Source organism: Scyliorhinus canicula, chromosome 7, assembly GCF_902713615.1.
Source record: "Scyliorhinus canicula chromosome 7, sScyCan1.1, whole genome shotgun sequence".
NCBI lineage: Eukaryota > Metazoa > Chordata > Chondrichthyes > Carcharhiniformes > Scyliorhinidae > Scyliorhinus > Scyliorhinus canicula.
Window position 1 is genome coordinate 123,867,698 of NC_052152.1, and position 20,201 is coordinate 123,887,898.

A 20,201-nucleotide genomic window follows, 5' to 3' on the forward strand; every position below is an offset into this window, starting at 1 on the left:
GACAAGGAAAATTAGGAGAAAAGTTAAAAGGAAAAATAACTTACGAGAGGTTACTGATCAAGGTGTTAAGATTAAAAACAGAGGTATAAAAGCCAACATAAGTATACTTTACCTGAATGCTCGTACTATTCAGAATAAGGTAAATGAGTTGATGGCGCAAATTATCGTGAATGACTATGATTTAGTGGCCATTCTTGAAACATGGTGAAAGGATGGTCACGACTGGGAGTTAAATATCCAAGGGTATCAAATAAGGACAGAGTGGATGGTAAGGGAGGTGGTGTTGCTCTGTTGTTTAAGGTTGACATCCCGGCAGTAGTAAGGGATGACATCGGTGCTATGGAGGATAAGGTTGAATCGATTTGGGTGGAAATCAGGAATAGTAAGGCAAAAAAGTCATTGATAGGAGTAGTCTATAGGCCACCAAATAGTAACATTATGGTGGGGCAGACAATAAACAAAGAAATAACGGATGCATGTAATGAAATGAAAATCGCTTATTGTCACGAGTAGGCTTCAATGAAGTTACTGTGAAAAGCCCCTAGTCGCCACATTCCGGCGCCTGTCCGGGGAGGCTGGTACGGGAATCGAACCGTGCTGCTGGCCTGCTTGGTCTGCTTTCAAAGCCAGCGATTTAGCCGAGTGAGCTAAACCAGCCCCTGTAGAAATGGTACAGCAGTTATCATGGGGGATTTTAATCTACATGTCGATTAGTTTAACAGGTCGGTCAAGGCAGCCTTGAGGGTGAGTTTATAGAATGTATCCGCGATAATTTCCTAGAACAGTATGTAATGGAACCTACGAAAAAACAAGCGGTCCTACATCTGGTCCTGTATAATAACAGGATTGATAAATGATCTCATAGTTAGGGATCCTCTCGGAAGGAGCGATCACAATATGGTGGAATTTAAAATACAGATGGAGGGTGAGAAGGTAAAATCAAACAGTAGTTTTTTGTGCTTAAACAAAGGAGATGACAATGGGATGAGAGAAGAGCTAGCTAAGGTAGAGTGGGAGCAAAGACTTCATGGTGAAACAGTTGAGGAACAGTGGAGAACCGTCCAAGCGATTTTTCACAGTGCTCAGCAAAGGTTTTTACCAACACAAAGGAAGGACAGTAGAAAGAGGGAAAATCGACCATGGATATCTCAGGAAATAAGGGAGAGTATCAAATTGAAGGAAAAAGCATACAAAGGGGCAAATATTAGTGGGAGACTAGAGGACTGGGAAATCTTTAGGGGGCAACAGAAAGCTTCTAAAAAAGCTATAAAGAAGAGTAAAATAGATTTTAAAAAAAATAATTTTTATTGAAAAATTTTGTATTCATACAACAACAAACAGTAATAAAAATAGTAACGGTCTCTAACAATAACAGTCATAACACCCCAGAACCATAACAGCTCGTACACCGAACCCCCCCACCACCCCCCCAACCCCAATGACCAACAAAATAAATTAACAACAAATTAAATTAACAACATATTAAATTGAATAACCATAGAACAAATAGATAACACCCTCCCTCTCTTCCCCCCCCCCCCCCCGGGTTGCTGCTGCTATTGACCCATTTCCCTATCTCTGAGCCAGAAAGTCCAAGAAAGGCTGCCGCCATTTATAGAACCCTTGTACTGATCCTCTCAGGGCGAATTTGACCCTTTCCAGTTTGATAAACCCCGCCATGTCACTGATCCAGGTCTCCACACTTGGGGGCCTTGCATCCTTCCACTGCAGCAAGATCCGCCGCCGGGCTACTAGGGACACAAAGGCCAAAACACCGGCCTCTTTCACCTCCTGCACTCCTGGCTCAGCCGCAACCCCAAAGATCGCGAGTCCCCAGCCCGGTTTGACCCTGGATCCAACCACCCTCGACACCGTCCTCGCTACCCCCTTCCAAAATTCCTCCAGTGCCGGGCATGCCCAGAACATATGGGCATGGTTCGCAGGACTCCCCAAACACCTGACACACCTAAGAACCTACTCATCCGAGTCCCGGACATGTGAGCCCGATGCAGCACCTTAAATTGAATGAGACTAAGCCTCGCACATGAAGAGGAAGAGTTAACCCTCTCCAAGGCATCCGCCCAAGTCCCGTCCTCTATCTGCTCCCACTTAGCCTTCAGCTCCTCCACGGACGCCTCCTCCCCCTCCTGCATTACCTTATAAATGTCAGACACCTTCCCATCCCCGACCCACACCCCCGAAAGCACCCTGTTCCTTGCCCCCCGCGAGGACAGCAAAGGAAATCCCTCCACCTGCCGCCTAGCAAATGCCTTTACCTGCAAGTACCTGAACGTGTTCCGTGGGGGGAGCCCGAATTTCTCTTCCAATTCCCCCAGGCTCGCAAACCTCCCGCCCATAAACAGGTCCCCCAACTTCCTAATGCCCACCCTGTACCACCCCCTAAATCCCCTGTCGATGTTCCCTGGGACGAACCGATGATTCCCCCTTAATGGAGCCTCCACCGAGCCCTTCACTTCCCCCCGTGCCGCCTCCACTGCCCCCATATTTTTAAGGTCGCCGCCACCTCGTGGGAGTGAGCGGCAACGGCGCCGTTACCAGGGCCCTCAGGCTCGTGCCACCACAGGACGCCATCTCCATCCTTTTCCATACCCCCCCCCATCACCCATTTACGCACCATTGACACATTGGCCGCCCAATAATAACTCGAAAGGTTGGGCAGCGCCAGCACCCCCCCATCTCTACCTCACTCCAGAAAGACCCTCTTCACTCTCGGAGTCCCACGCGCCCAAACAAAGCTCAAAATGCTACTAGTCACCCTCCTGAAAAAGGCCCTGGGGATGAAGATGGGCAGGCACTGAAACAGGAACAAGAACCTCGGGAGCACCATCATTTTGACGGACTGCACCCTCTCCGCCAACGACAGTGGCAGCATATCCCATCTTTTAAATTCCTCCTCCATCTGCTCCACAAGCCTGGTGAAATTGAGCTTGTGAAGAGTCCCCCAGCTCCTGGCCACCTGCACCCCAAGGTACCTGAAACTCTTCCCTGCCCTCTTAAACGGGAGCCTTCCAATTCCCTCCTCTTGGTCCCCCGGGTGCACCAGAAACACCTCACTCTTGCCCAGATTCAGTTTATAGCCTGAAAAGGCCCCAAACTCAGCCAACAGCTCCATCACCCTCGGCATCCCTCCCACTGGGTCCGCCACATACAGTAACAGGTCATCTGCATACAACGACACCCAATGTTCCTCCCCACCCCGCATCAAACCCCTCCACCTTCCTGACTCCCTCAACGACATCGCCAAAGGTTTGATTGCCAGTGCAAACAACAAGGGGGACGGGGGCACCCCTACCTGGTCCCTCGGTAGAGCCGGAAGTACTCCGACCTCCTCCCATTCGTAACCACACTCGCCATCGGGGCCTCATACAGTAGCCTCACCCACTTAATAAACCCTTCTCCAAATCCAAACCTCTCCAGCACCTCCCATAGGTACCCCCACTCCACTCTATCGAAGGCCTTCTCCGCATCCAGCGCCACCACTATCGCCGGCATCATAATGACATTTAGCAACCTCAGTACATTAGTATTCAGCTGCCTTCCCTTAACAAAACCTGTCTGGTCCTTGTGTATCACCCCTGGCACACAGTCCTCAATCCTGGTGGCCAGGATCTTTGCCAGCAACTTGGCGTCTACATTAAGGAGAGATATGGGCCTGTACGAACCACACTGCTGGGGGTCCTTATCCCTCTTTAGGATTAAGGAAATCAGCACCCGCGACATCGTCGGGGGCAAAGCCCCCCCCCCCCTCCCATGCCTCATTAAACGTCCGCAACAACAGGGGGCCCACCAGGTCCACATACTTTTTATAGAACTCCACCGGGAACCCGTCCGGCCCATGCGCCTTCCCAGACTGCATCTGCCCAATCCCTGCACCTTCGGGAAAGATAGCCCGTCGAAAAAACTCTCCATTCCCCTCCTCTCCACCGGTGGCTCCGACCGGTACAGATCCCCATAAAAGTCCTTGAAGACCTCATTCACCTCTGCCCCCTTCCACACCACATTCCCACTCTTATCTCTCACTCCAGCAATTTCCCTAGCCGCCTCCCGCTTGCGGAGCTGATGCGCCAGCATCCTACTCGCCTTTTCATCATATTCATACACCACTGTGCCTCCCCCTTTCTGGTGGTTAATAAATCAAACCTAGCTTGTAGGCTACGCCTCTCCCCCAGCAATCCCTCCTCTGGTGCCTCCGCGTACCTCCTACCCACCTCCAGGAGCTCCCCCATCAGTCTCTCCCTCTCCCTCCTCTCCCTGTGGGCCTGGATGGATATCAGCTCCCCCCGAATCACTGCCTTCAGGGCTTCCCAGACCATCCCCACCCGGACCTCCCCCGTATTGTTAACCTCAAAGTACCCCTCAAAACTTCCCTGGACCCTCCTGGACACCTCCTCCTCTGCCAACAACCCCACATCCAGATGCCACAGCGGGCGCTGTTCCTGTACCTCCCCCATCTCCAAATCCATCCAATGCGGAGCATGGTCGGAGATTGCAATGGGCGAATACTCGGCCTCCTCCACCCTTGGAATCAATCCCCTGCTCACCACGAAAAAGTCTATTCTGGAATAAACCCTATGGACGTGGGAGAAAAAAGAATACTCCCGCGCCCTCGGCCTCCCAAACCTCCAGGGGTCCAGCCCTCCCATCTGGTCCATAAACCCCCTCAGCACCTTGGCCGCCGCCGGCCTCCTACCCGTCCTTGAACTGGACCGATCCAGTGAAGGATCCAGCACCGTATTGAAGTCACCCCCCCCCCCCCCCCCCCCCCCCCCCCCCCCCCCCCCCCATGATCAGGCCCCCCCGCCTCCAGGTCCGGGATACGTCCCAGCATACGCCTCATAAAGCCCGCATCATCCCAATTTGGGACATACACATTAACTAATACCACCTTCTCTCCCTGTAGCCTACCCCTCACCATAACAAACCTACCCCCCTTATCCGCCACCACCTCAGATGCCTCAAACAACACCCTCTTCCCCACCAGAATCGCCACCCCCTGGTTCTTCGCACCCAACCCGGAGTGGAAAACGTGCCCGACCCACACTTTCCTCAGACGGACCTGGTCCGCCACCTTCAGGTGGGCCACCTGGAGCATCGCCACATCCGCCTTCAGCCCCTTCAAATGAGCAAATGCACTAGCCCGCTTAACCGGCCCATTCAGTCCTCTCACATTCCAGGTGACCAACCGGATCAGAGGGCATCCCACCCCCCTCCCCTGCCAACTAGCCATAGCCCGTCGACTGCCCGCCCCAGGCCAGCACACCCTGTCCGACCCAGTCCCCACGGCGGCAGCACCTCTCCTCTACCCCCCCGGCCCACACCGGCTCCTTTCTGACCCTACCAGCAGCAGCCTGGTATCCCCCCTCCCCCCCCCCTCCCTCCCCCCCCAGGCTAGGACCCCTCCTAGCCGCGACACGCCCTCCATTGTACTTCTGTGGGTCAGCTGACTTCTGCTGACCCCGGCAACTCCCGCCAAAACTCGACCCCTCCCGACGTGGGATCATCCCCCCTCCTGCAGCAGGGTAGCATGGTGGTTAGCATAAATGCTTCACAGCTCCAGGGTCCCAGGTTCGATTCCCGGCTGGGTCACTGTCTGTGTGGAGTCTGCGCGTCCTCCCCCTGTGTGCGTGGGTTTCCTCCGGGTGCTCCGGTTTCCTCCCACAGTCCAAAGATGTGCGGGTTAGGTGGATTGGCCATGCTAAATTGCCCGTAGTGTCCTAAAAAGTAATGTTAAGGGGGGGGGGGGGGTTGTTGGGTTGCGTGTATAGGGTGGATACGTGGGTTTGAGTAGGGTGATCATGGCTCGGCACAACATTGAGGGCCGAAGGGCCTGTTCTGTGCTGTACTGTTCTATGTTCATGTCTGCCACTCCCTTTGGCACTGCTCCAGCGCGGGAAAAAAAAACAGTAGAGGCCCCGCCCCCACCGCCAGCTCCACCCCTCCAGCCCCGCAACGCGGGAAACCAGAGGAAAGCCCACGCTTTCGCACTGCCCCACCCCACCCTACTGACGCAGCTCCCAAATACCAGCCCCACCCCATCCCCCAACCCCATATAGAATACAACAAACCCCCAACATCCCCCGCAAAATACAAACCTCAGACCATACCCCCCCCCCCTAGAAAACAGAGCAAAACCCACATAAAGAAACCATGTCAAAATTACAAAAGTACAGAAAACACAGCAACAGCAAAAACCAGCAATATAACAATACAACCGACCCCGCAACACCCAACCCCTAGTTCGAGTCCAGCTTCTCCTTCTGCACAAAGGTCCACGCCTCCTCCGGGGACTCAAAATAGTAGTGCCGATCCAGATAAGTTACCCACAGGCGCGCAGGCTGCAACATCCCAAACTTTACGTGCTTCTTATGAAGCACCTCCTTCGTCCGGTTAAACTCAACCCACCGCTTAGCCACCTCCGCAGTCCAGTCCTCGTAGATCCGCACTACCGAATTCTCCCACTTGCTGCTCCTCACCTTCTTGTCCCAGCGCAGCACACACTCCCGATCCCTGAACTGGTGGAACCTCACCAGCACCGCGCGCGGGGGTTCATTCTCCTTGGGCCTCCTGGTCAGTACTCTGTGGACTCCCTCCAGCTCCAGGGGCAGATGGAACGACCCTGCCCCCACCATCGAATTCAACATGCTGGCCACGTAGGTCGGCAGAACCGACCTCTCCAGACCCTCCGCAAGGCCCAAGATCCTTAAATTCTTCCGCCTCATGCGGAGATCCAGCTCCTCAAAGCGGTCTTGCCACTTTTTATGGAGTACCTTGTGCACCTCCACCTTACCCACGAGGACAACGGCCTCCTCATCTCGTTCAGCGGCCTGCTGCTGCAACTCCTGGATGGCAGCACCCTGGGTTGTCTGGGTCTCCATCAGCTTGCTGGTTGTTTCCTTCAGTGAGCTCAGCAACTCAGCCTTCAGCTCCGCAAAACAGCGCAGGAGAGCAGCTTGCTGCTCCTGCGCCCACAGCCTCCACTCCTCGGATGCTCTGCCGGCCGCCATCTTGGATTCCTTCCCCTGCTTTTTCTGGGGAGCTGCTGCCGTTTTTCTCCTTGCCCCACTTCGATTTCGAAACATAAATTGCAGAGAATGTTTCTCCCAACACCTTCCCCCACCGGGAAACGTCAAAAAAGCGCCGTTTGGGGCTCTAAAAAGAGTCCAAAAGTCCGTTAAAATCGGGAGCTCCCAAATGTGCGGCTTAGCACGTCATCACCGCAACCGGAAGTCGTAAAATAGATTTTGAGAGTAAACTTGCTCAGAATATAAAAGCAGATGGTAAAAGTTTCTACAAATATATAAAACAAAAAAGAGTGATGAAGGTAAATTAAATGAAATGAAATTAAAATCGCTTTTTGACACAAGTAGGCTTCAAATGAAGTTACTGTGAAAAGCCCCTAGTCGCCACATTCCGGCGCCTGTTCGGGGAGGCTGGTACGGGAATTGAACCATACTGCTGGCCTGCCTTGGTCTGCTTTAAAAGCCAGCGCTTTATCCCTATGCTAAACCTTTAGAGGATGAGAAGGGAGATTTAATAATGGGAGATGAGGAAATGGCTGAGGAACTGAACAGGTTTTTTGGGTCGGTCTTCACAGTGGAAGACACAAATAACATGCCAGTGACTGATGAAAATGAGGCTACGACAGGTGAGGACCTTGAGATGATTGTTGTCACTAAGGAGGTAGTGATGGGCAGGCTAATGGGGCTAAGGGTAGACAAGTCTCCTGGCCCTGATGGAGTGCATCCCAGAGTGCTAAAAGAGATGGCTAGGGAAATTGCAATTGCACGAGTGATAATTTACCAAAATTCACTAGACTCTGGGGTGGTCCCGGTGGTTTGGAAATTAGCAAACGTGACACCACTGTTTAAGTGTTTAGGCAGAAAGCAGGAAATTATAGGCCAGTTAGCTTAACTTCGGTAGTAGGGAAGATGCTGGAATCTATCATAAAGGAAGAAATAGCAAGGCATCTGGATGGAAATTGTCCCATTGAGCAGACGCAGCATGGGCACATAAAGAGCAGGTCGTGCCTAAATAATTTAGTGGTAGATAACAGGGAGTGGTACATAACAGGGAGCAAATGGATGTGGTATATCTGGATTTCCAGAAAGCTTTTGACAAGGTGCACACAAAAGGTTGCTGCATAAGATAAAGATGCATGGCATTAAGGGTAAAGTAGTAGCATGGATAGAGGATTGGTTAATTAATAGAAAGCAAAGAGTTGGGATAAATGGGTGTTTCTCTGGTTGGCAATCAGTAGCTAGTGGTGTCCCTCAGGGATCAGTGTTGGGCCCACAATTGTTCACAATTTACACAGATGATTTGGAGTTGGGGACCAAGTGCAATGTGTCCAAGTTTGCAGATGACACTAAGATAAAGCAAAAAGTGCAGAGGATACCGGAGGTCTGCAGAGGGATTTGGATAGGTTAAGTGAATGGGCTAGGGTCTGGCAGATGGAATACAATGTTGAAAAATGTGAGGTTATCCATTTTGGTAGGAATAAGAGCAAAAGGGATTATTATTTAAACGATAAAATATTAAAACATGCTGCTGTGCAGAGAGACCTGGGTGTGCTCGTGCATGAGTCACAAAAAGTTGGTTTACAGGTGCAACAGGTGATTAAGAAGGCAAATGGAGTTTTGTCCTTCATTGCTAGAGGGATGGAGTTTAAGACCGGGGAAGTTATGCTGCAATTGTATAAGGTGTCAGTGAGGCCACACCTGGAGTATTGTGTTCAATTTTGGTCACCTTACCTGAGAAAGGACGTACTGGCACTGGAGGGTGTGCAGAGGAGATTCACTAGGTTAATCCCAGAGTTGAGTGGGTTGGATTGCAAGGAGAGATTGAGTAGACTGGGATTGTACTCGTTGGAATTTACAAGTATCTTATAGAAACATATAAAATTATGAAGGGAATAGATAGGATAGATGCGGGCAGGTTGTTTCCACTGGCAGGTGAAAGGAGAACTGGGGCCATAGCCTCAAAATAAGGGGAAGTAGATTTAGGACTGAGTTTAGGAGGAACTAATTAATCCAAAGAGTTGTGAATCTATGGAATTCCTTGCCCAGTAAAGCAATTGAGGCTCCTTCATTAAATGTTTTTAAGATAAAGATGGATAGTTTTTTGAAGAATAAAGGGATCAAGGGTTATGATCCTCGGGCCAGAAAGTGGAGCTGAGTCCACAAAAGATCAGCCATGATCTCATTGAATGGTGGAGCAGGCTCGAGGGGCCAGATGGCCTACTCCTGCTCCTATTTCTTATGTTCTTATCCTCCCTGTCATGGACCAGACATGCTGTTAATGCGAACCCAGGGGCCCCGCACCCCGTATTGCATCAGGTATGCATCACGGCGGGGGTTTCAGGTGGCGGGGGGGGGGGGGGGGGGGGGGAGGTGGAGGGGGATGGAGGATGGCCGGGGGTGGGGGGGAGAATGGGGTGTCTGTACCACTGGCCAGGCCTCCCAGTCGGTGAACCTGGAGGCGATTAGAGCGTCATGTCCTGCCCATCCTCGCCCATTCCCAAATCTTTCTCGTCGTACATTGCCGTTCATCCTCCTGCACCAACACATCGCACCTCAGTAGCGCGATGGTGTGGAGGGTGCAGCAGGTCACTATGATGAGAGCGACCTTCCCAGTTCCATACTGGAGGGCCCCTCCAGTGTGATCCAGGCACCTGAATCGCATCTTCAGGATGCTGAAGCACCGCTTGATTAAGCCCCTGATCGTGGAATGGGGGTCATTGTAGCGTGTCTCCGCGTCTCTCAGTGGCCTCCAGATAGGTGACATCAGCTACGACCGTATTGGAGAACCCTTGTCCCCCAGGAGCCAACCCCCCTTACCAGGGTGTGCCTTGAAGAGGCCAGGAACTGTCGAGTGTGCCAGGATGAAGGTGTCATGCACACAGGACATGGTGCACATCTGATGGTCATCCACTAGCTATACATTAATCGAGTGGAACCCCTTTCAGGTGAAGAGTGGCATGTCATCTGCAGGTGTTCCTAATGTGACATGCATCCCATCGATCACCCCCTGGACCCAAGGAATCTCGGCGATGGAGGCCAATCCCGCTGCCCAGGCATCCTGGTGGGCTAGCTCAACAATGGGATAGATGTATTGTGCCGACTAGCCACCTGTTCACCGGGCTCTTTGCGATCCCGGAGATGTTCCCACTCGGCGCCTGGAAGCACCCCATTGCATAGAAGTTAAGGGCGACTGTCAGCTTGATGACCACTGGGAGCGGGTGTCCTCCCCCATTTCCCCACAGTGCCAGGTGTGTCATGACCTGGCCGACATGCCGCACTTCTCTGCTGAAGTCCTCGCCAGCATGCCCGGTCCGGCAGGTTGGTAGCACAGTGGTTAGCAGAGTTGCTTCACAGCTCCAGGGTCCCAGGTTTGATTGGGTCACTGTCTGTGCGGAGTCTGCACATTCTCCCATTGAGTGCGTGGGTTTCCTTCAGCACAGGAACAGGCCCTTTTGCCCTCCAAATCTGCATTGACCATACTGCCTTATCCAGCCTAAAACCTTCTACACTTCCGGGGTGCATATCCCTCTCTTCCCATCGTAGTCATATATTGGTCAAGATACCCCTTAAACGCCACGATCGTACCTGCTTCTGCCACCTTCTGACATTGGATTCCAGGCGCACACTACCCTTCGCGTTAAAAACCTCCCTCGCACATCTCAACTAAGAAAAGTACAGCATAGGAACAGGCCCTTCGTCCCTCCAAGCATGCGCTACCCATGCTGCCCGTCTGACCTAAAACCTATATTTCTGGATTCCATATCCGTCTATTCTCATCCTATTCATGTATTTGTCAAGATGCCCCTTAAACTTTACTATCATACCTGCTTCCACACCTGCTCCAGCAATGTGTTCCAGGCACCCACTACCTTCTGTGTAAAAAAACCTCCCTCGCACATCTCCTCTAAACTTTACCCCTCACACTTTAAACCTATGTCCCCTAGTTATTGACTCTTCCAGCCTGGGAAAAAGCTTCTTTCTATCCACTCTATCCATGCCCCTCATAACTGTGTAGACTTCGATCAGGCTACCCATTAACTCTATCGTTCCAGTGAGAACAAACCAAGTTTATCCAGTCTCTCCTCATAACTAATGCCCTCCATACCAGGCAACATCCTGGGAAACCTTTTTGGTACCCTCTCCAAAGCCTCCACATTCTTGTGGTACTGTGGCATCCAGACTTGAACGTTATATTCCAAGATGTGGAGATGCTGACATTGGACTGGGGTGGCCACAATAAGAAGTCTTACAACACCAGGTTAAGGTCCAACAGGTTTGTTTCTAATGACTAGCTTTCGGAGCGCAGCTCCTTCCTCAGGTGAATGAAGAGGTGGTTTCCAGAAACAGATATGTAGACAAAGTCAATGATGCAAGATGATACTTTGAATGTGAGTCTTTGCAGGTAATTAAGTCTTTACAGGTCCAGATGGAGCGAATGTAGAGAGGGTTAATCACAGGTTAAAGAGGTGTGAATTGTCTCAAGCTAGAACAGTTCGTAGGATTTTGCAAGCCCAGGCCGATGGTGGGGGGTGAATGTAATGTATCATGAATCCAAGGTCCCCGTTGAGGCCTTACTCATGTGTGTGGAACTTGGCTATCAGTTTCTGCTTGGCGACTCTGCGTTGTCCCGCGTCCTGAAGGATGCCTTGGCGAACGCTTACCTGAAGATCAGAGGCTGAATGCCTTTGACTGCTGAAGTGTTCCCCAACTGGAAGGGAACATTCCTGCCTGACGATTGTCACGCGACGTTTATTCATCCGGTGTCGCAACGCTGCATGGTCTCGCCAATGTACCATGCCTCGGGACATCCTTTCCTGCAGTATGAGATAGAAAACGTTGGCAGAGTCGCACGAGTATGTACCGCGTACCTGGTGGGTGATGTTCTCACATGTAATGGTGGTACCCATGTCGATGATATGGCTCGTCTTGCAGAGGTTGCCAATGGCAGGGTTGTGTGGTGTCGTGATTGCTATTCTCCTGAAGGCTGGGTAGTTTGCTGCAAACAATGGTCTGTTTGAGGTTGCACGGTTGTTTGAAGGCAAGCAGTGGGGCTGTGGGGATGGCTTTGGCAAGATGTTCATCTTCATCGATGACCTGTTGAAGGTTTGAAGAAGATGCCACAGTACTGGGTGGTTAGCACAGTTCCTTCACAGCTCCAGGGCCACAGGATTACCGGCTTGACAGTGCCAGGGATACAGGTTCAATTCCCACCTTGGGTGACTCTTTGTACATTCTCGTCGTATCCGCTTGGATTTCCTGTGGGTGCTCCCACAGTCCAAAACTGTGCAGGTTCAGTAGATTGGCCGTGTTATATGAGCGGGGGTGGTGGAGGAGTGAGCCGAGATAGAGCGCTCGTTTAGAGGGTCGGTGCAGACTCGATGGGCTGAATGGCCTCCTTCTGCCCTGTGGAAATTCTATAGGGAGGGGACGGCTATTATTTGGGGCAGCACAGTTGGGCAGTGCTTAACACTGCTGCCTTACGATGCTGAGGACCTGGGTTCAATCCTGGCCCCGGATCACTGTCCATGTGGAGTTTGCACATTCACCCGTGTCTGGTTGGTCTCACCCCCACACCCAAAACAATGCGCAGGGTAGGCGGATTAGCCACGCTAAATTGCTCCTTAATTGGAAAAAAAGAATTGGGTACTCTAAATTTATTTTTAAAAAAGGGTGGCATGGTGGCAGTGGTTAACACTGCTGCCTCACAGCTTCAGGGATCCAGGTTTGGTTTTGGTTTCGGATGACTGTCTGTGTGGAGTTTGCACTTTCTCCCCGGGTATGCGTGGGTTTCCTCTGGGTTCTCCGATTTCCTCCCACAGTCCAAAGAAGTGCAGGTTAGATGGATTGGCCATGCTAAATTACCCCTTAGTCCAAAAGGTTAGTTGGGGTTACATGGACAGGGTGGATGAGTGGGCTTACATGGACAGAGTGGATGAGTGGGCTTAAGTAGCGTGCTCTTTCCCAGGACCGTGCAGACCCGAAGGGCCGAATGGCCTCCTTCTGCATTGTAGGTATTCTATGATTCTATGAACACTTGAACCTCCGCTTGATTTGCACCCCATCAACAACAATTCATTCCCTCCACTGGTAACAAACAGTGGCAGCTGTGTGTACCACCCACACGATGCACTGCAAATGCACTCCAAGGCTGCTGAGACAGTGCATTCCAAACCCACGGCTGCTACCATGTGGAAGGACAAGGACAACAGACAAGGGAAGTAACCACCTGGAAGTTCCCTTCCAAGCCACTCACTTCCTGACTTGGAAATATTTTGGCTGTTCCTTTACTTGGGTCAAAATCCTGGAACTTCATCCCTAACAGCACTGTGGGTGTACCTCTACCTCAGGGACTGCAGTGGTTCAAGAAGGCAGCTCGCCACCATCTTCTCAAGGGAAATTAGGATGGGCAATAAATGCTGGCTTAACCAGAAACACCCACAACCCGTAAATTAGTACAAAAACAAATAAAATAATGTCAGATATCTGTTGTGGGCATGCTACTTGAATCTGTTATTAAGGACAATGTGATTGAGCACTTCGACAAAAAGGAACTGATGGAAAGATCCAATAGATCCTGTCTGTATTTATAAAGGCTAAATCATGTCAAATTAATCTAAATAATTGGTTTTAAGAGGTAACCATTATTGCAGATAATAGATTGTCTCGGGAATTAGATGGATATCTATGTACATGTCTTCCGGTTGGCATTCAATAAAGTTCCACAGAACAAAAATGAAAGCACATTCAATTAGACAATTGTGGAATTGATTAAGAAATAGAGCAGGAGGGGTAATAGGCATATCCTCAAATTTGTAGGGATGTTACTAATTGTGTTTCTTCCGGATCTGGACTGAGGCCTCAGCTTTTCACCACATTTCTCAATGACATAAATGAAGGAACAGAGAGCCATATATCTAAATTTTCAGACAAGACCAAAATAGGTGACAGAATAACTTGTGTGGTTGAGTATAAAGCTTCATTAATAGATTAAGAGAATAGACAAAACTGTGCCAGATGGAGGTCAATTCGGGGAAATTTGAGAAAATCTACTTTGCACCTATGGAAGATAAATCAAAATATTTCTGAACATAGCCAAGCTAGGAACTGTGGCGTGACAGTGAGACACCTGCTCCTGGCCACTCTGATTCCTGACCACATGATCCAACCAGGTCACCCAGCCACCCCAAACCAGAATTGATGCAACCCTAAAGTTCCATAACTGCATACTGTTTTGTCAGCCCCCCCCAGCCCCCATTCTTGATGTGGCACCCCTGTTTACTTGCACAAGGATCCTTGCAGCAGTGGACCATTGCGTTTCACCCACTGGCTCCATGATAATGAATTATCAAGGTAACAAAGGATCTTCACACAAGCTCATCTATCTAAGACCACACGTCTGCTGTAAATATTTATGGTTAACCCTCCTTCAGTGTTCGACCAAACAATGTAAAGTGCTTTGAATATTTTGCATATTAGCAATGATTATTTACTGACCTTTGCTCCTCATTTTCCTTCATTTCACTTAAAGCTTTTGAATGTTTCTTCCAGAAACTCTACAAGAAGAAAAAATGAATCATTCCACCAAAGTCAAAAATCAATGTTTTCACCAAAAATGGTATTGGTTGTTTTATTTTGCTTCTGTACTATCTAATATATTTCAATTATATGATTAATGTTTAGCATAATCTTTTTTTTATAAATAACTTTTATTCAAAATTTTTCACATATTTTCAACAACAAGCAAACCCCCCCTTACAAACATAAGATAAACAACACAAAACGCATAAATAAACAGAGTATAGCTATATCACACATTCCCCCCAGGCTACATGCCCCCCCTTAAACAATAAACGATAATAAATACAATAGTAAACACAGTTTGTCAAAAGATGTGCGGGTTAGGTGGATTGGCCATGCTAAATTGCCCGTAGTGTCCTAAAAAGTAAGGTTAAGGGGGGGGTTGTTGGGTTACGGGTATAGGGTGGATACGTGGGTTTGAGTAGGGTGATCATGGCTCGGCACAACATCGAGGGCCGAAGGGCCTGTTCTGTGCTGTACTGTTCTACTGTTCTATGTACTCCCCCCCCCCGCCGGGTTGCTGCTGCTGCTGACCATCTCCTAACGCTCCGCTAGAAAGTCTAGGAACGTTTGCCACCGCCTGAAGAACCCTTAAGAACCTCTTAAGGCAAATTGACCCTCTCTAATTTAATAAACCCTGCCATGTCGCTGATCCAGGCTTCCACACTTGGGGGCCTAGCATCCTTCCACTGCAACAGAAACCTCCGCTGGGCTACCAGGGACGCAAAAGGCCAGAATACCAGCCGCTTTCGCCTCCTGCACTCCCGGCTCATCCGATACCCCAAAAATTCCGAGTCCCCAGCTCGGCTTAACCCGGGTGTTCACCACTTTCAACACCGTCCTCGCAACGCCCTCCAGAACTCGTCCAGCGCTGGGCACTGTAAATTGTATCAGGCTAAGCCTGGCGCAAGAGGAGAAAGAATTTACCTGACCCAGGGTGTCCGCCCACGTACCCTCGTCTATCTCCTGCCCAAGCTCCTCCTCCCATTTACCTTTTAGCTCCCCCACCGAGGCCTCCTCCTCCTCCTGCATATCCTGGTAAATCGCCGAGACCTTGCCCTCTCCAACCCACGCCCTCGAGAGCACCCTATCCTGGATCCTGCGTGCTGGCAACAGTGGGAATGCCCTCACTTGCCATCTTACAAATGCCCTTACCTGCATGTACCTGAAGGCATTTCCAGGGGGGAGCCTGAATTTTTCCTCCAACGCCACAAGGCTCGCGAACGTCCCGTCTATAAACAGGTCCCCCATCCTTCTAATACCTGCCCTGTGCCAGCTCAGGAACCCCCCTCCATTCTTCCTGGGACAAACTGATGGTTCTCTCGGATCAGGGACCACACCGGAGCCTCTACCTCCCCCCCCCCCCCCCCCCCCCCGTGGCATCTCCATTGCCTCCAAATTTTGAGGGACGCCGCCACCACTGGACCCGTGGTGTACCTGGTCAGCGGGAGCGGCAGCGGTGCCGTCACCAGCGCCCTCAGACTCGTGCCCACACAGGACGCCATTTCCAGCCTCTTCCACACCGCCCCCTCCCCCTCCATTACCCACTTGCGTATCATCGCCACGTTGGCAGCCCAGTAGTACCCGCATAGATTAGGCAACGCCAGCCCTCCTCTGTCCCTGCTCTGCTCCAAAAACACCCCTCTCACCCTCGGGGTCTTCTTCGCCCATACAAACCCCATAATGCTCCTGCTGACCTGCTTAAAAAAGGCCTTAGGGATCAGGCTGGGGAGGCACTGGAATATAAAAAGGAACCTCGGGAGCACCGTCATCTTCACCGACTGCACCCTGCCCACCAGGGAGAGCGGCAGCATATCCCACCTTTTAAACTCCTCCTCCATTTGCTCCACCAGTCTCGCCAAGTTGAGCTTGTGTAGGGCCACCCAGCTCCTGGCCACCTGGATCCCCAGGTACCTAAAACTAAAGCTCATCTATCCCCCTTCCCTGGCCCCCTGGGTGTACCACGAAAGCTTATACCCGGAGAAGTCCCCAAACTCCCTGAGGATCCGCATCACCTCCGGCATCCCCCCCCCCAACCGGGTCCGCCACATATAGTAACAGATCGTCAGCATACAGTGATACCCGGTGTTCCTCACCCCCACCCCCCCCGCACCAACCTCCTCCAGTTCCTGGACTCCCTCAAAGCCATCGCCAAAGGCTCAATTGCCAATGCAAATAGCAGGGGGGATAGGGGGCACCCCTGCCTAGTCCCCTGGCACAGCTGAAAGTATTCCGACCTCCTCCGATTCGTGGCCATACTCGCCAGCGGGACTTCGTATAGTAACCTAACCCAACTGACGAACCCCACCCCGAACCTCCTCAATACCTCCCACCGGTACCCCCACTCCACCCTATCAAAGGCCTTCTCCGCATCCATAGCCGCCACTATCTCCGCCTCCCCCTCCACTGCTGGCATCATGATTACATTTAGGAGCCTCTGCACGTTGGTGTTTAGCTGCCTTCCTTTCACGAAACCAATCTGGTCCTCGTGGATGACCCCCGGGACACAGTCCTCAATTCTAGTAGCCAACGCCTTCGCTAACAGTTTCGCATCCACATTGAGGAGTGAGATTGGCCTATACGACCCACACTGTAAGGAGTACTTGTCCTGCTTCAAGATCAGCGAGATCAGCGCCCTAGACATCGTCTGGTGTAGGACCCCCCCCCTCCCTCGCCTCATTGAAAGTCCTCACTAGTAGTGGGCCCAGCAGGTCCATATACTTCCTGTAAAATTCCACCGGGAACCCATCTATCCCCGGTGCCTTCCCCGCCTGCATACTCCCCAGTCCCTCAGCCAGTTCCTCCAGCCCTACCAGTGCCCCAAGCCTGCCCCTCCTCTACCCTCAGGAACCTCAGCCGGTCCAGAAATGGGCGCATCCCCCCCCTCCTCCATCGGGGGCTCCGACCTATACAGCCCCTCATAAAAGTCTCTAAATACCCCGTTTATTCCCACCGCACTCCGCACCGTATTCCCCCCTTTATCTCTAACTCCCCCGATCTCCCTCGCTGCCTCCCGCTTCCAAAGCTGGTGTGCCAGCATCCGGCTAGCCTTCTCCCCGTGTTCATACACCGCCCCTTGCGCCTTCCTCCACTGTACCTCCGCCTTCTTGGTAGTCAACAGGTCGTACTCGGCCTGGAGGCTTCGTCGCTCCTTGAGTAGTCCCTCCTCGGGGACCTCTGCGTACCTCCTATCTACCCTTACCATCTCCCCCACCAGCCTCTCCCTCCCTCTCCTCTCCTCCCCCTCTTTGTGGGCCCTAATGGAGATTAGCTCTCCCCTGATCACCGCCTTCAGCGCCTCCCAGACCACCCCTACCTGCACCTCCCCATTATCGTTAACCTCTAGGTATCTTTCTATGCACCCCTGGATCCGCCCTCTTGCCTCTTCATCCGCCAACAACCCCACCTCCAGGCGCCACAACGGGCGCTGGTCCCTCTCCTCCCCAAGCTCGAGGTCCACCCAGTGCTGGGCAGTCAGAGATGGCTACGGCAGAATACTCCGTGTCCTCTACCCTCGGAATTAGCGCCCTGCTCATCACGAAAAAGTCAATCCAGGAGTAGGCTCTATGGACATGGGAAAAGAATGAGAATTCCCTGGACCCCGGCCTAACAAACCTCCATGGGTCCACTCCTCCCATCTGGTACATAAACCCCCTCAACACCTTGGCCGCCGCTAGCCTCTTACCCGTCCTGGACCTAGAGCGGTCCAATGCTGGATCCAATACTGTATTGAAGTCCCCGCCCCATTATCAAGCTCCCTGCCTCCAGGTCCGGGATCCGGCCCAACATGCGCCGCATAAATCCGGCATCGTCCCAGTTTGGGGCATACACATTCACCAAGACCACCCGCACCCCCTGCAGCTTCTCACACACCATCACGTACCTACCTCCATTGTCTGCCACAATGCTCAGCGCCTCAAACGACACCGGCTTCCCCACCAAAATCGCCACCCCTCGATTCTTAGCGTCCAACCCCGAATGGAAGACCTGCCCTACCCATCTCTTTCTCAGCCTAACCTGGTCTGCCACCCTCAGGTGCGTCTCCTGGAGCATGACCACATCTTCCTTCAGTCCCTTCAGATGCGCGAACACACGGGCCCTCTTGACCGGCCCGTTCAAGCCTCTCACATTCCAAATTATCAGCCGGATCAGGGGGCTACCCGACCCCCCCCCCCTGCCGATTAGCCATCACCCTTTCTAGGCCAGCCACGCGCCCGCGCCTCCCGCACTTTCCCTTCCCCCCAGCGGCAGACCCCTGCCCCGACTCTCTCTACAGACTCCAGCTCCTCCTTGGCCATTGCAGCAGCAACCCAGTTCCCCCCACGCTCCTCCCCCCTGCCCCCCCCCCCCCCCAGCTAGGACCCCCCCCAGCTGCGTTGCTCTCCTCATAGCACTCCCGTAAGTCAGCTGACTCCTGCTGACCCTGGCCGCTCTCGCCATCCCCTCAACCCCCCAGTGTGAGAATCTCCCCTCCCCCTCCTGTCCATCAGCGGGCGCTCCTCTCCGGCACCACCCTTCCCCCCCCCCGACCCAGCCCCTTTCCTCCCCTGACGCGGGAAAAATCCAGCGGTTTCCACCAAGCTGGCCCTGCCCCCTCTGGCGCAGCTCCCTTTCACGGCCTAATTCCAGCTCCCCCACCTCGGGCCTCCCCTCTCCCTTCTCCCCCAATCACCGACGCCCACACTCTCACCAAACCCCCACTACCAACCAGAAAAGAACAAAGAAGAAAAGCAGTACCAAACAGAACAGAACAACCCCCCAAAATACAACAATCACATCAATCCCCTCTCAACATCCCCTCACCACCGACCCTCAATCCGAGTCCAGCTTTCCGGCCTGAATAAAGGTCCACGCCTCTTCCGGCGTCTCAAAGTAGTGATGGCGGTCCTTGAAGGTGACCCACAGTCGCGCCGGCTGCAACATTCCAAGGTTCACCCCCTTCCGATGCAGCGCTGCCTTAGCCCGATTGTACCCGGCCCTCTTCTTGGCCACCTCCGCACTCCAGTCCTGGTATATCCGGACCTCTACATTCTCCCACCTGCTGCTCCGCTCTTTCTTTGCCCACCTAAGGACACACTCCCTGTCCACGAAGCGGTGGGCCTCCTCGCCAGCACTCGATGGGCCCCCTCCAGCTCCTGGGGGCCCGGGAAGGCCCCCGCGCCAGTCAGCATGTTCAACATTGTGACCACATATGCTCCGACATCCGGCCCCTCCACCCCCTCTGGGAGACCCAGGATCCGCATGTTCTTCCTCCTCGACCGATTTTCCATGTCCTCGAACTTCGCCTGCCATTTCTTATGCAGCACCTCGTGTGACTCTACCTTCACCGTCAGGCCCAAGATCTCGTCCTCGTTCTCCGAGGCCTTTTGCTGCACCTCCCGGATCGCCGCCCCTTGGGCCTTCTGGGTCTCGAGAAGCTTGTCAATTGAAGCCTTCATTGGCTCCAACAGCTCTGCCTTCAGCTCCGTGAAGCAGGGCTGGAGAAACTCCTGCTGTTCCTGCAACCACTGCGCCCAAGCTGCCTGGTCTCCACCCGCCGCCATCTTGGTTTTCCTCCCTCGCACTTTTCGCTGCTCCAAATCT

General features: G+C 52.4%; 1 protein-coding gene across 7 annotated transcripts in view; it reads right to left on the bottom strand.

The window, feature by feature from the left end:
- Window positions 1-20,201, bottom strand: part of LOC119969344 (synaptonemal complex protein 2-like) — an 855,597-nt gene that overhangs the window by 66,827 nt on the left and 768,569 nt on the right. For all 7 annotated transcript variants that reach the window (XR_005461337.1, XM_038802871.1, XM_038802868.1 and 4 more), the window contains one exon: window positions 14,535-14,593. Coding sequence is in view for 6 of the 7 variants with exons in the window: in XM_038802871.1 (XP_038658799.1) it covers window positions 14,535-14,593 (59 nt within the window). In the remaining variant the exon portion in view is untranslated. The remainder of the gene's footprint in view (window positions 1-14,534; window positions 14,594-20,201) is intronic.